At 42.6% G+C, this 16,399-nt stretch overlaps 1 protein-coding gene across 1 annotated transcript in view; it reads left to right on the forward strand.

Moving 5' to 3' along the window:
* Positions 1–16,399, forward strand: part of sntg2 (syntrophin, gamma 2) — a 317,357-nt gene that overhangs the window by 196,975 nt on the left and 103,983 nt on the right. Inside the window, exon 7 of the mRNA XM_031902753.1 lies at positions 13,675–13,762. Within this exon, the coding sequence (XP_031758613.1) occupies positions 13,675–13,762 (88 nt within the window). The remainder of the gene's footprint in view (positions 1–13,674; positions 13,763–16,399) is intronic.

Raw genomic sequence — 16,399 nt, forward strand, 5'->3', positions numbered from 1 at the left:
GAAAGTCTCCCATAGGGCTCAATGGCACTCTGCAGCTCCAACCCGGCCCAAGGAAAGTCACCCATAGGGCTCAATGGCACTCTGCAGCTCCAACCCGGCCCAAGGAAAGCCTCCCATAGGGCTCAATGGCACTCTGCAGCTCCAACCTGGCCCAAGAAAGTCTCCCATAGGGCTCAATGGCACTCTGCAGCTCCAACCCGGCCCAAGGAAAGTCTCCCATAGGGCTCAATTGCACTCTGCAGCTCCAACCTGGCCCAAGGAAAGTCTCCCATAGGGCTCAATGGCACTCTGCAGCTCCAACCTGGCCCAAGGAAAGTCTCCCATAGGGCTCAATGGCACTCTGCAGCTCCAACCCGGCCCAAGGAAAGTCTCCCATAGGGCTCAATGGCACTCTGCAGCTCCAACCCGGCCCAAGGAAAGTCTCCCATAGGACTCAATGGCTTTCTGCAGCTCCAACCCGGCCCAAGGAAAGTCTCCCATAGGGCTCAATGGCACTCTGCAGCTCCAACCTGGCCCAAGGAAAGCCTCCCATAGGGCTCAATGGCACTCTGCAGCTCCAACCCGGCCCAAGGAAAGTCTGCCATAGGGCTCAATGGCACTCTGCAGCTCCAACCCAGCCCAAGGAAAGTCTCCCATAGGGCTCAATGGCATTCTGCAACCCCAACCCGGCCCAAGGAAAGTCTCCCATAGGGCTCAATGGCACTCTGCAGCTCCAACCCAGCCCAAGGAAAGTCTCCCATAGGACTCAATGGCACTCTGCAGCTCCAACCCGGCCCAAGGAAAGTCTCCCATAAGGCTCAATTGCACTCTGCAGCTCCAACCCGGCCCAAGAAAAGTCTCCCATAGGGCTCAATGGCACTCTGCAGCTCCAACCTGGCCCAAGAAAGTCTCCCATAGGGCTCAATGGCACTCTGCAGCTCCAACCCGGCCCAAGGAAAGTCTCCCATAGGGCTCAATGGCACTCTGCAGCTCCAACCCGGCCCAAGGAAAGTCTCCCATAGGGCTCAATGGCACTCTGCAGCTCCAACCTGGCCCAAGGAAAGCCTCCCATAGGGCTCAATGGCACTCTGCAGCTCCAACCCGGCCCAAGGAAAGTCTGCCATAGGGCTCAATGGCACTCTGCAGCTCCAACCCAGCCCAAGGAAAGTCTCCCATAGGGCTCAATGGCATTCTGCAACCCCAACCCGGCCCAAGGAAAGTCTCCCATAGGGCTCAATGGCACTCTGCAGCTCCAACCCGGCCCAAGGAAAGTCTCCCATAAGGCTCAATTGCACTCTGCAGCTCCAACCCGGCCCAAGAAAAGTCTCCCATAGGGCTCAATGGCACTCTGCAGCTCCAACCTGGCCCAAGAAAGTCTCCCATAGGGCTCAATTGCACTCTGCAGCTCCAACCCGGCCCAAGGAAAGTCTCCCATAGGGCTCAATGGCACTCTGCAGCTCCAACCCGGCCCAAGGAAAGTATCCCATAGGGCTCAATGGCACTCTGCAGCTCCAACCCGGCCCAAGGAAAGTCTCCCATAGGGCTCAATGGCACTCTGCAGCTCCAACCCGGCCCAAGGAAAGTCTCCCATAGGGCTCAATGGCACTCTGCAGCTCCAACCCGGCCCAAGAAAGTCTCCCATAGGGCTCAATGGCACTCTGCAGCTCCAACCCGACCCAAGGAAAGTCTCCCATAGGGCTCAATGGCACTCTGCAGCTCCAACCCGACCCAAGGAAAGTCTCCCATAGGGCTCAATGGCACTCTGCAGCTCCAACCCGACCCAAGGAAAGTCTCCCATAGGGCTCAATGGCACTCTGCAGCTCCAACCCGGCCCAAGGAAAGTCTCCCATAGGACTCAATGGCTTTCTGCAGCTCCAACCCGGCCCAAGGAAAGTCTCCCATAGGGCTCAATGGCACTCTGCAGCTCCAACCTGGCCCAAGGAAAGTCTCCCATAGGGCTCAATGGCACTCTGCAGCTCCAACCCGGCCCAAGGAAAGTCTCCCATAGGGCTCAATGGCACTCTGCAGCTCCAACCCAGCCCAAGGAAAGTCTCCCATAGGGCTCAATGGCATTCTGCAACCCCAACCCGGCCCAAGGAAAGTCTCCCATAGGGCTCAATGGCACTCTGCAGCTCCAACCCGGCCCAAGGAAAGTCTCCCATAGGACTCAATGGCACTCTGCAGCTCCAACCCGGCCCAAGGAAAGTCTCCCATAAGGCTCAATTGCACTCTGCAGCTCCAACCCGGCCCAAGAAAAGTCTCCCATAGGGCTCAATGGCACTCTGCAGCTCCAACCTGGCCCAAGAAAGTCTCCCATAGGGCTCAATGGCACTCTGCAGCTCCAAACCGGCCCAAGGAAAGTCTCCCATAGGGCTCAATGGCACTCTGCAGCTCCAACCCGGCCCAAGGAAAGTATCCCATAGGGCTCAATGGCACTCTGCAGCTCCAACCCGGCCCAAGGAAAGTCTCCCATAGGGCTCAATGGCACTCTGCAGCTCCAACCCGGCCCAAGGAAAGTCTCCCATAGGGCTCAATGGCACTCTGCAGCTCCAACCCGGCCCAAGGAAAGTCTCCCATAGGGCTCAATGGCACTCTGCAGCTCCAACCCGGCCCAAGAAAGTCTCCCATAGGGCTCAATGGCACTCTGCAGCTCCAACCCGGCCCAAGAAAGTCTCCCATAGGGCTCAATGGCACTCTGCAGCTCCAACCCGGCCCAAGGAAAGTTTCCCATAGGGCTCAATGGCACTCTGCAGCTCCAACCCGGCCCAAGAAAGTCTCCCATAGGGCTCAATGGCACTCTGCAGCTCCAACCCGGCCCAAGGAAAGTCTCCCATAGGGCTCAATGGCACTCTGCAGCTCCAACCCGGCCCAAGGAAAGTCTCCCATAGGGCTCAATGGCACTCTGCAGCACCAACCCTGCCCAAGGAAAGTCTTCCATAGGGCTCAATGGCACTCTGCAGCTCCAACCCGGCCCAAGGAAAGTCTCCCATAGGGCTCAATGGCACTCTGCAGCTCCAACCCGGCCCAAGGAAAGTCTCCCATAGGGCTCAATGGCACTCTGCAGCTCCAACCCGGCCCAAGGAAAGTCTCCCATAGGGCTCAATGGCACTCTGCAGCTCCAACCCGGCCCAAGGAAAGTCTCCCATAGGGCTCAATGGCACTCTGCAGCTCCAACCTGGCCCAAGGAAAGCCTCCCATTTGGCTCAATGGCACTCTGCAGCTCCAACCCGGCCCAAGGAAAGTCTCCCATAGGGCTCAATGGCACTCTGCAGCTCCAACCCGGCCCAAGGAAAGTCTCCCATAGGGCTCAATGGCACTCTGCAGCTCCAACCCGGCCCAAGGAAAGTCTCCCATAGGGCTCAATGGCACTCTGCAGCTCCAACCTGGCCCAAGGAAAGCCTCCCATAGGGCTCAATGGCACCCTGCAGCTCCAACCCAGCCCAAGGAAAGTCTCCCATAGGGCTCAATGGCACTCTGCAGCTCCAACCCGGCCCAAGGAAAGTGTCCCATAGGGCTCAATGGCACTCTGCAGCTCCAACCTGGCCCAAGGAAAGCCTCCCATAGGGCTCAATGGCACTCTGCAGCTCCAACCTGGCCCAAGGAAAGTCAGGATACTGAAGCATGAATGAATCTGAAACTTTTCGTACTCGGTGCGACAATACGATTTTGTCCCACAAATTTTGTCGCAAAGTACGGAAAAGTCACGCAAGTACGAAAAAGTCGCCGAAAATACGCTCGGAGCATTCGTGGATTAGTAAATGTCCCCCTAAGTCTTTCTGCATGAGTCTTGAGTTTAACTGAGTTGCCAGGAAATATTCCAGTATTCCTTCTTTCCTCCAATTTTACTGGAGTGAAAAGATGTAAAGGGTACTGAGTCGCAGGAATTTCCTTTAGACATGCTAATAGATTTGTGATATATTTTTCACCTTGATTGACTGTGGTAAAGTAGACTTAGAAGTTTTTGGTCCACATCATATGATGGTTTTTGCCTGAAAGATGAGAACACGAAAAATATATACCAATGGGGAAAGAAGGGAAATACAAGACACATAATTGTATACAGAAACCCGTTATCCAGAAAGTTCAGGACCTGTACTTGATCCCAACTAAGATATAATTACCCCTTATTGGGGGGCAGAACAGCCCTATTGGGTTTATTTAATGGTTAAATGATTCCCTTTTCTCTGTAATAATAAAACAGTACCTGTACTTGATCCCAACTAAGATATAATTACCCCTTATTGGGGGCAGAACAGCCCTATTGGGTTTATTTAATGGTTAAATGATTCCCTTTTCTCTGTAATAATAAAACAGTACCTTGTACTTGATCCCAACTAAGATATAATTACCCCTTATTGGGGGCAGAACAGCCCTATTGGGTTTATTTCAAGGTTAAATGATTCCCTTTTCTCTGTAATAATAAAACAGTACCTGTACTTGGTCCCAACGATATAATTAATCCTTATTGGGGGCAGAACAGCCCTATTTGGTTTATTTAATGTTTAAATTATTTTTTGGTAGACTTAAGGTATGGAGATCCAAATTACAGAAAGATCCCTTATCCGGAAGATCCCAGGTCCCAAGCATTCAGGATAACATATCCCATACCTGTACATGATAAATGAGCCAAATTGTAATACTACAGTTTATAGAATGTTGGGAAAAGTTTCATAATTTCTTCCAGTGGGAAAAAACACAGATATGAGGAAAAACAATTTGATGCATCTGCCCTGTAGCTTTGGCTCAACTAGAAGGAAAGAAGGCAGCTTAAATGGCTGCATGGTGATCTATATAATGTGGCATGAAGCATTGTGTTTCTATGATTTTCTTTCTGGACAGGTAGGAAAACAGTAATGCTCCAGGCTGACCTTGGTCATAGCTTGCAGCTCTTAGCAAATCACTGCCTGATTGTAGATTCCGTGCTCATCATTCCACACCGAGAAAATGCTCTGTTCTGGGAAATAAAATCCAGGACTCTATTATGATTAAAGGCTTTACCACTACACCGTCATAGAAGGCAGAACAGCCTGGCCTGATAATAAAAGAGAGACGTTTACCTTTCATCATCTCCAAATACAGATCATTTGGCCTATTTGTGTCAGGACAGGCCCTAAACTAAAAAGTAACCCAACTGTAATGGCAGATGAAAACAAGAAAGATAAAGCAAAGCAAAGTGGATCAGGATTATTTGGATTATTTTGCCTCTTTGTCTGTGTACAGGATATAACCTAAAAAATCGGATATTTCTAGTGGCAGGGAAAGATAACAATAAACAACAAAGTGTTTATGTAATGGCCTTACAGTGGCAGCTTGGGCTCATATTCACTAACTTCCAGACAATTTCTTCACTCACATCTGATATTATCTCAGAATGTAAAGAAAAAGAAGATCTATGCCACTCATGTGTCAGTGTTTGCTGTTATAATACACACACTCAAGAGCATTTGTTAGAACTCTACCAAAATAAAGAAATTGAAGCCATACCCTTTATGTGAATTGGTATCCGTATACCCTCATGTCTGTATAACATAGTTATGCTTCTAGGGCATCCTAAGCAGTGGGTTTTGCTGCACCCAGTGGGGGTGTCTTATAATCACTGGGCAATAACTCATTGCAACCGATTAGAAGTTTACTTTCATTGTTAGTAATGAGTGAAAAATTTGTGAATTTTGCATAAGATGCGAGAAACGGCAGAAAATTCACGAAACAGCGAAAAATTTTTTTGCATGTCTACGGGCGCACCAATTTTGTTTATGCGCTTGTCAAAAAAACAACATGCACAACAATTTCTTTTGAGGTGTGTCATTTTTTTTCACATGCCATGTAATTTTGTCGCCCAATTCATGAAACAACCCGCCATTGGAGAAAAGCAGAAATTTGCTGCAATTCCATGCCTAAAGAATTATTTTGCCCGTCACTATTCATTGTTCTACTTTTAGCTGGTTGAAAAAGACTAATCACTGATTGGTTGCTATGGGTTACTGTAAGCGAGCCAGAGACCTTCCTCGCACACCCTTGGCTCTCCAAAATAATTAGGTGCCCGGTGCACACTGCTGGAGGGATCGGCACCCTCCCAAAATCCAAGTTAGCAACAAAAGTACTGGCACTCAGAGCTGCAAACGGGGCAAGCCCTTTAAAAATCTTTATTGCGGAGGTGCAACATTTCGGGGCAAAATGACCCCTTTATCAAGCATGGTATGCTTGATAAAGGGGTCACTGCCCAGGGGCAAGTATGTCCATTGTTTATAAATAAGCTCCAGTGAATTCAATGTGATTCACACATTTTTGCCATTTAGCAAATTTTTCGGAAAAAAAAAATGGACAGTTTCGCTCATCACTAAATCTAAAAGGAACTGATTAGATCCACTCATAAGTATCATAAAAAGATACCCCTTAATATTAGTTTGCTACAAGTAGTAAATATTCAGTAAAATAATACTCTCTCCTTAAGGTGGAGACAATTTTATGTAAGCATGTTAAGAAAACAAGACATTTCCTAATTTAAATTACTATAATCACTGTTTATAACAAAATCGTTAACCCGCCTTCAGCAATTTGTCTTTCTACATGCAGCTTTGTGTCAGAGATGGTTATTTTGAAAGACAATTCTAATACATTGCCTAGGCAAATACCAGATAGTAATTGCATTTTTTTTAATAATAAATAACAAATAATAATAAAAGCAAACTTTCACATTTTTTTTTTAAATTGTGCGTTTATTCAAAGTAGAAAAAATATATAACATTCACAAACACTAACATTTATTAATAAGCCTATAAGTATCAGTTCCTTATACAGGATATAAATTCTAAATTATTTATAGCCAATTTTACTAATACTAATGTATACATCCAGCTTTAACGTTTTAATTAAACAGTCAAAATATATTAGTTACTCTTCATAGTATAAAACATGGAGACATGATTTCCTCTGATTAGCTAGTGATACATATTCAAATTTTTGATGATTAAATGCTGTTTGAACGCTTCATTAACATAGCAATTAACATGGAAACATACAGTGCTTAATTGGCATGACCGTCCAGGGAAGAATATTGCAAGTGATCTGACTAATTGAATGAGCACGTCTCAAGGAAGAAAGGAAGTAAGATTAAATCTCGGCAATTAAGGCCTGGCACCAAACAGATTTGGAAGTCCACGATTTGTATATTAGAAGTTGAGAAGTACGTCACATTTTATTAATCATATAATGTAAAAAAAAAAAAGTACCGTATTTTTCGCCGTATAAGACACACTTTTTCTTCCCCAAAACTGGGGGGGAAAAGTTGGTGCGTCTTATACGACAAATATTCGGTACAAATATACGCACACCCCCCCCCCCGTGGATGGAGGTGAGCACGGGCGCGCATGGACACGCGTCCATTCAATCGCGCATACCTCCCTTCACTTGTGTCCGTCCTGCCGACACTTGAGCTGAAGATGTAACGCACACGCACTCACCTCCGTTCACAGGGGGGGGCGTTACATTTTCAGCTCAAGATCACCGCACAGCCAATCACAAGTTGCTCAGTACAACCCAGTTGCGCTGCATTTTGGGATATGTAGTTCTAAGGAGGCGATCGGGGCACGGATGGGCTTGTCATGAGTGGCAGTCTCCGGCCGTTCTTAAGGCAGTGGGGGGCAAGGGGAAGCAGGATGGGACCAGCAAGGGGCAAGTCATTGGTGAGTAGGAGTGGAAGTGTGGTGGCCATTGTAACTGTGTAATAAGAGTGTAAGCTCTTCGGGACAAGCCATTAGTTTAGTACAAGTAATCCCTTCCCCTGATCTACCTACCAGCACCTATGCACCAAGCAAGTCCTTTTCACACTGCCTTTTGCAGTATTTGGTTCAGAATCTTTTTTTTCTAGATTTTCCTCCTTTAAAATTGGGTGCGTCTTATATGGCGAAAAATACGGTAAGCCTTTTTTTTTTACCCGTGTATAATGGGTAGAAGAAAAGGTCAATAAAATTCTTTCTTTACCACATTTGCCATAAACTTTTTGTTTATCGGACACAACAAAAATCTTTGTGCAATAAGCCACACATAATTTTGTACTTATTTTGACCCATTTCTCCTTACACACGGCTGTACTTCGCATTTTGGTAGTCTTTAACTCCAAAGTTTGTAAGTTTCCAGCCAGTCTCGCAGCAGAAATCCTGGGGCCCAAAAGAGGTGTCATGGAGCACCAGGACTGGTTGGGTAATCCCTGCTTACTGCTATCTAACTAGAACATAACAGTTACAGAACTAGAAGTTGACCCCTTGGTTTCCCTACACTTGCTATAAATGTCATATTACCCTTGAAACATAGACAGGCACAAACATGAATACACATAGTTCTACTAGGTAGATAAAGAAAAACATTTTTCTCTATAAGAATGTAAAAATCCCACCCGAGCTTAGCATTGGCCGGTGGAAATAAAGGTGGCCACACATGTGTCGATTTTCGGTCTTTCATGCACCCTCCACAGACGTTCAGGGCTGAATGGTCACATCTGGAGGTAGAAACAATAGGATTTCTGCCTCCTTTTGTCGATTCAGCCCTGAAGGTAGATTTTGCTGAGGCACCTTCAATGGTGCCTGATCGAAATGTTTTAACCAGCCCGATCGGTGAGTCGACCGATATCCCCAGCCTTTTGCGATATCGCTTGCCTCACCGAGTCACCATACATGCACCAAATATCGTTTCATACAATATCATTGGTGTGTGTATGGCCAGCTTTAGGGAAGGTCTGAAATCTGTTGGACATATGTATGATGCTTATGATCAACTGGGTTACCGTACTCTTGTATACTTATGTTTGCATGGTAAATTATGCTTCTAGGTCATTCCCTTAAGGAGTTCAACTTATATATCAATCATTTTGCACCCAATTGCAAGCTGCTCACAGAACCTGCCAGGTCCAAGAGTATTTGGTAAATGAATCAAGGCAAACATGGTGCCCAAAGTGAGTGAAAGGCCTGCAAAGACATCAGCTATGTCCATTTGCTCTATTACAAGGCATGTACTGTTTTTTGCAGACTACTACTGGCTTTTATTATATTTCACCAAGCCCATATTTTTATTACTTCTTCAAGGTACGGATAGTGTTGGCCTACAGTATAGCTATGTGTTATTTTATTATTGTTTTATATAGTGTTTTTTTGGATGGGACTGTAGTGTTTGTGTTAAGGTACAAAACGGGAAGATATTCTTTAATCAAAAGGGATTGTTTGGATTTTTGACTTCAAGTCTGAGCTTTTATATTTCCCATCTGTGAGCAAAATGGGTTTTGTTGATCACATAAATAAGAAATATTCTCCCCAGGTTTTATACTTATACTCAGCATGGGCTTTCTTGGTTAGAACATTATTTACCGCTATCTGCTCCTAAAGACAGCGTAGGTATTTTTACTAAGGGTGTTCAGAAGCTTTATCACTTTTATGTTTGAAAAATTTATAATAAATTGAATTAAGTCCGAGGTTCCTAATATTTAAATACACGGCTAGATTGTCGGCATTTGTAAACATCAGCGCTTTGATATTAAGCACAAGTGGTTTAAGGGATACGTTAATCTGTTTATCTGTGCTGTTCCTCCATGAATCAAAATGCTTCCAGCACGGTGCACAGAACCCACAATTCATTTCAGTAGCTAAAATAGCATGGCGGTGTGTGCCAAAAGTCTAAATACAGCTCATTCCATCTGCACAGAAAGTACGGCAATTCTTGTTTATTAAACAAACAACATGACACTTCTTTTTCTTAAAGAAAATATTGTTTGCAAATAGTTATAACTGAATCTGTCCCGTTTCACTTTGCCATAAAATTTGCGAAACGGCAAGAAAATTCGCCAAGTGGCGAAAAATTTGTGCACTTTTTTTGTCACCTGCGTCCTTTTTTTCCACGACCACACCCTTTCTTGACGCGACTGCGCCCAATTTGCCAAGGAATTACATTTTTTACGCACGCCAAATTTTTCTTGGCGCTGCAAATTTTCACGCCAGTTCTCGCAAAACAATTTGCCAATGGCGAAATGTGGAAATTCGCTGCAAATCCATGCCTGCCGAAAAAATTCGCTCATCACTATTTGCAAATTCAATTTTAAAGGTAAAGCGCTTTAGCCTATGTGTATACTTCTTGCAAAGAGTAAAAAGCACACAGATGTAGTGCAGATTTTCTTCTTATTTGGTTCATATGGAAAACATAACAGTGTAAGGCACTAGACTAGATAAATACACATTATTATTATTACCATTTATTTATAAAGCGCCAACATATTCCGCAGCGCTGTACAATAAGTGGGGTTTCATACATTGGACATACAGAGTAACATATAAAGCAACCAATAACCGATACAAAAGGTGAAGAGAGCCCTGCCCAAAAGAGCTTACACTCTACAAATCAAACAAAACTAAATCAAACATCTCAAAAACTGCAAATTAAATGAATATAATTTTGAAAACTGAATTATAACCCTGTTTGTGTACTTGTACTCTTATGGCTGTACCTCCCTCTATGCCACATAAGGATTTTTTACAGAAACATGATTAATGGCGTGAGATCAATGCTTGTTGTGTTTGTTGATATTCTGCAATTCTTCTGTGTAATCCTGGTTAGAAGGAATGTTTTTTCTTAGAACTGATGTAACTGAAATTCACAAAGTAAAGCACAAAGTTGCCCAACTGTGTATGTGTCATAAGTAGCGATGAGCTATTTTTTTCGGCAGGCATGGAATCGCAGCAAATGTTGCCATTGCCGAATAGTTTCGCAAAACTTCTGTGTAAATTCGCTGTGGACAAAATCCGTTTTGTGTCAAAAAACTTGTGGTCACGTCAAAATAGGCACAGTCACGTAAAAAAAGTTGCATGTGACAAAAAAGTTCGCTAATTTTTCTGTAAGCACACCAGGACAGATTCGCTTATCACTAGTCATAAGTACAACGTACTGCAATTATAGTGGGTATATCTGGTAGTTTTCTGGATTTATTATAATGTCACAAAAAAGTGTTGTATAAACAGTAAAAATGTACTACATATATTATTGTGTCCACAAAAGTTTGTACAAGATTTTTCTCTTTAGTGACACAAGTAGCAACTTTTTCCTTCTTTTTAATGCAGGAGTGAACATTGTTCAATATGTCATGCTACCATACAAAAACCCACAATGCTTATTTATGAGAAATTCAAAATCACCTGTATTTGTGAATGATGCACTCAAATTAATACAAGTATAGGACCCACTATCCAGAATGCTCGGGACCAAGGGTATTCCGGATAAGGGGTCTTTCTGTAATTTGGAGTCTACTAAAAAATCAATAAAACATAAATTAAACCCAATAGGATTGTTTTGCCTCCAATACGGATTAATTATATCTTAGTTGGGATCAAGTACAGGTACTGTTTTATTATTACAGAGAAAAGGGAATCATTTAACCATTAAATAAACCCAATAGGGCTGTTCTGCCCCCAATAAGGGGTAATTATATCTTAGTTGGGATTAAGTACAAGGTACTGTTTTATTATTACAGAGAAAAGGGAATCATTTAACCATGAAATAAACCCAATAGGGCTGTTCTGCCCCTAATAAGGGGTAATTATATCTTAGTTGGGATCAAGTACAGGTACTGTTTTATTATTACAGAGAAAAGGGAATCATTTAAACATTAAATAAACCCAATAGGACTGTTCTGCCCCAATAAGGGGTAATTATATCTTAGTTGGGATCAAGTACAGGTACTGTTTTATTATTACAGAGAAAAGGGAATCATTTAACCATTAAATAAACCCAATAGGACTGTTCTGCCCCCAATAAGGGGTAATTATATCTTATTTGGTATCAAATACAGGTACTGTTTTATTATTACAGAGAGAAAGGAAATCAGTTTTAAAAATGTGAATTATTTGATTAAAATAGAGTCTATGGGAGACAGGCTTTCCGTAATTCAGAGCTTTCTGGATAATGGGTTTCCAGATAAGGGATCCCATACCTGTATTAAGATTTGAGAACAATCCAAGTAACACTGGTATGACCACACACTTGGGATTTAAATCCTTTATATCTTCACAAACAGTTTTACTGCATACAGTTCCTTGCATATACTCCAACACTTATTTACCACTAGGATTGCAATCACTCAGGAACCTCAAAAGATTCCAACTATCTCAAAAATCATTTGCAGGGTCACGCAGGAGGAAATTTCTAAAACTTGGATGCTCTAGTACCTCAAAATGGGCAACATCGAAAAGAAAAACTGGGTGCAGGAACCACCATTTAAATATATACAAATATTAACTAGGACTCAATAGAAATCCCAATACACCTTATAGACAGATTGTGTCTTTCCCACAGATTTTGCCCTTGTCCTACCCTTGTGTTTTTGTCTTTCATTGGATCTAGCTTGGATTATGCCCATGTCATTCAATGTATATTCTTTTATGTTAGAATAAAAAAAAATATTAATACTACTTACTAACTAATACAAACTAATCTTATTTAAAGCTATGTTTAAAAAAACATTTGTAAATCCTAGCACTAAGGATCTCAGTAAGGTTTGACTGCACCTACATTACGAAGGTGACTTCTTTGTACTGTGGACAGGCACAGAGCATATCTGAACACATGTGTACAGCTTTTAGTATTCTTGGTCTTAATGCCACTTCTTGAAATGTGACATAGATAACCTACATATCTAAGCTTATCTAAGGTCCCTACCGTGCAACTCTAAATACAGCACACAATAACATTCTATAGCTCTCTATGCAAAGGTTAAATAATGTGTGTTGCTTCCTGTATCAGTTCATGAAATAACCAACATTGGGGCTTGACTATTGAATGAGGGTATTTTAGTGCTAAATAATAGCCGATAGTTACATTTGCTTCTAAACATATCAGTAGTAGCTACCGCTTCCCTTTGTAAGGACATCATGATTTAACTAACTCAGGGATCCCCAACCTTTTATACTCATGAGCCATATTTAAATGGAAAAAGTGTTGGGGAGCAACACAAGCATGGGTAAAGTTCCTGGAGGGGCCAATGAGAGCTATAATTGGCTATTTGATAGCCCTTTGTTGACTGGAAGCCTACAGAAGGCTCTGTTTGGCAATTACACCGTGGTTTCATGGAATCAAACTTGCCTCCTTACCAGATTCAAACCAGATTCAAAAATAAGCACATGCTTTGAGGCCACTGGGAGCAACATGTTGCTCACGAGCCACTGGTTGAGCATCACTGATCTAACTTGATCACTGCCAATATATTTAAGAGCATATCCAGGAGCAGAGTCGTACTGGGGTACCCAGCGCCCACCAACTCAAGGACCCACTGCCACTTCCTTCTCTGCCCTAGCCAGCTCTGCTACCACCCTTGTGCTTCTTATGCATTCCACTTTGGAACATACAGCCATCTTTATTTTTTTACAGAAAGTAAGCAGTGGAGCGGGAGCAGCTGTGGTCAGAGTGTGGTACGGGCAGGTGGCAGGGCTCAACAGGCTTGGGACCCACCGGGTTTTTTCAGGTAGCCCATTGGGCCAGTCAAACCCTGTCCAAGAGGTCTACATTATAGGGACAACATTATAGTCGAACCAGAAGAACAACTGTTGCTAAGGGTTGAAGACTATATAACTTTGGAGCAATAAATTCATGCCACACTTTCAAGTATCTATGAATAGACTTGATATATGTATTTGCTTTAATTACCTTTAACTTATTTCTGTCTAGGTTCACTTATTACGGAATGCCGGAGATGAAGTGACAATTACTGTTTACTATTTAAAGGACACACCTTCATTTCTTAAGTTGCCACTAGGTAAGACAAAAACACTTTCATTATTCTCTATCAATTCTAATAATCATAGTTTTTTTTTTGCATTTACTCAGTCAGAACCAAATTTGTAAACTATAACACTTGATTGTGCATTGTCAAGTGAGTTGGTTGTACTTCCTAAAGAACTCCCCAACTACTTTTTAAACCCCCCAACCCCCTCCCAAAGATAATAAGGACTATCAGGTTGGGATAAAATGTATGTATGTATGTATAACTTTATTTATAAAGCGCCACAAGGGATACGCAGCGCTGTACAGTATTACAAAATAGGCCACAGCTTTATTAACAAATTGCTGTTAAACATTTTACAATAACAATCAACATTACACCCCCACACGGAATGCTTGCCCACCGAAAAACATCACCAACTAGGCTACCTGCCATGTCCGGCCACCTGTCACAAAAGCAAAAGGTGGGCAAGTGGGAGCAGGCAACTGAAAAAACACTGTCCTGGGACCCTTGTGCGAGGAGACCGCATTCACCGTGGCACAATTGTGCCTAAAACTGTTCCCCACCCCTGGCAAGCATTCCTCTGCAACTGTGAAAATGAAGTTACCCATAGCAAATCCCAATGCCCCCTCACAGTTGAGGCCCTTCCTTTTCTCTGAGCCCCAATTCAATGCAATGAGCCCAAATGCAATGCAAAATTGCTTTGTTTTTTTGACGTGCAACATTTTTGCCATTTCTTCCTTGAATTTCATCCTTGAATTTTCCGGTGAAGCGAAACGGTACAGATTCACGCATCACTAATCAGGACTGATCTATTCATTTTCGAGATCATGTATTTTGTCGGTTACATTCCCAAGTTTTAAAAACGTGCATCTCATGCAATTATGTTTGTTTTCTTCCTGTGCTAGAATGAGGAAAATTAACCCCAATTTCCTTTTTGTCTCTGTACAGTGCAGGTTGTTAGCTTTTTTACAGCCTACCTATGTTTAATATAATGGCTAATAAATGATATGCCCTCTGTCCCTAGCCTTTATTCATAGTAACTATTATGTGGCCTTCATAAATGTCTCATCAGGGCCCAATTACATGAATTGTTAGTTTTTCACAATGCCAATGGAGCAGCTAATTTGTCCAATTTTGACATATAAAGATATTGTTATATTGTACCAAATCTCACCCTTTGAGCCTCTTTATAAATCTACTCAGTGCCAGTCAAGGGGTTTCATTAGAAATCAATGACTGACCTTTAACAATTTTAACAAGCACGTTCCAAAATCTCTTAGGAACTTAATGAGGGGTTTCTGCAAGTGATTGCCCTAAGAAGCCATATCATTACAACTGTTTTTAATATTTCATGCCTTTGACAAGAAATTATAGTTATAGGTGTAAATGTACCGCTGACAATTCAGTCAGTTCTCCAGATGCTTAATACGCAGTTTGAAGCACTAACAATAATTTATCGGCAAAACTAACCTCAGTTGTTGAACCTAACAGAATTGATGCCTGTAATCTTTTAAACCCCTCACTACTGGGATGTTTTTTTTTAACTCTGTACTGAGAGCAGTTCTACACATGTATCATTTTTAATCATAGATATCCTTTGCATAACTGGGCCTTTGATTTAATAGAAAAGTAAAATTTTTCTGCAATGCTGCATTGGAGAATTCCTTGTGGTGCTTACAGTAACCCCCTGGCTTCCACCAACCGGAAGTCACATAATAAGTAAATGTCTCTAGAGATGTGCTAAGTGCTGGGATGAATGCTGAAGAACTAATGCCATTTTCTGGCCTTCAGCAGCTTTGGAGGTTGGCCAAGGGGGGATAAGCCACATCACAATATGGGCCAGATATTTAAGAAAGCCCATTCGGCAAAAAATACTTCAACAATAGTGATGAGCAGATTTTTTTGGATTTAGATTCGCAACGAAATTCTGCATTTCACCTTAGGCGAAAACTTTGCAGCAAAAAAATTTGTCATGCAGAATTTTTTTGTCGTCGAATTGGGCGTGGTAGCATCAATAAAGGGCATGGTAGCGGCAACATTGGTGTGGATGACAAAAAATAGATGCGGGCGACAAAAAAATATCTTTCGACAAATTTGTTTTACAAATTTTTCACCGTTTCGTGAATTTTCTTGCCGTTTGGCGAAGCGAAACAGGACAGATTCACTCATCACTACTCAACAAATACATCAAATTGTTCTTTAAATATAGATTACAATACTGACAAGAGCTGACCGAAGTCCCCACGTGTATCTTTAACACTCTCAATGCTAATCTTTAAACTTTACAGGACCTTATTTTTTTATTTTCAGACATGCGTGGGGGGGATTGTGGTTGTCACTGAGAATGAATCTCATAATAATTTTCTGTAACTGCTCAGTAAAGTAGAATAGATGAACAGCTTTGCAATCCTGCGCCCAGTTATATCATACTATGGGGGAGATTTACTAATCCACAAATCCGAATCCCGAATGGGAAAAAAACGGATTGGAAACAAACATTTTGCGACTTTTTTGTATTTTTTGCGATTTTTCCATCGCCGTCATGACTTTTTTGTATTGAGCACTTGTAAACGGTGGGCAAACCTTTCCGACTTTGCATGATTTTGGAAGCCTCCCATAGGACTCAATGGCACTCTGCAGCTTCAACCCAGCCCAAGGAAAGTCTCC

The sequence above is a fragment of the Xenopus tropicalis genome, chromosome 5, assembly GCF_000004195.4.
Source record: "Xenopus tropicalis strain Nigerian chromosome 5, UCB_Xtro_10.0, whole genome shotgun sequence".
NCBI lineage: Eukaryota > Metazoa > Chordata > Amphibia > Anura > Pipidae > Xenopus > Xenopus tropicalis.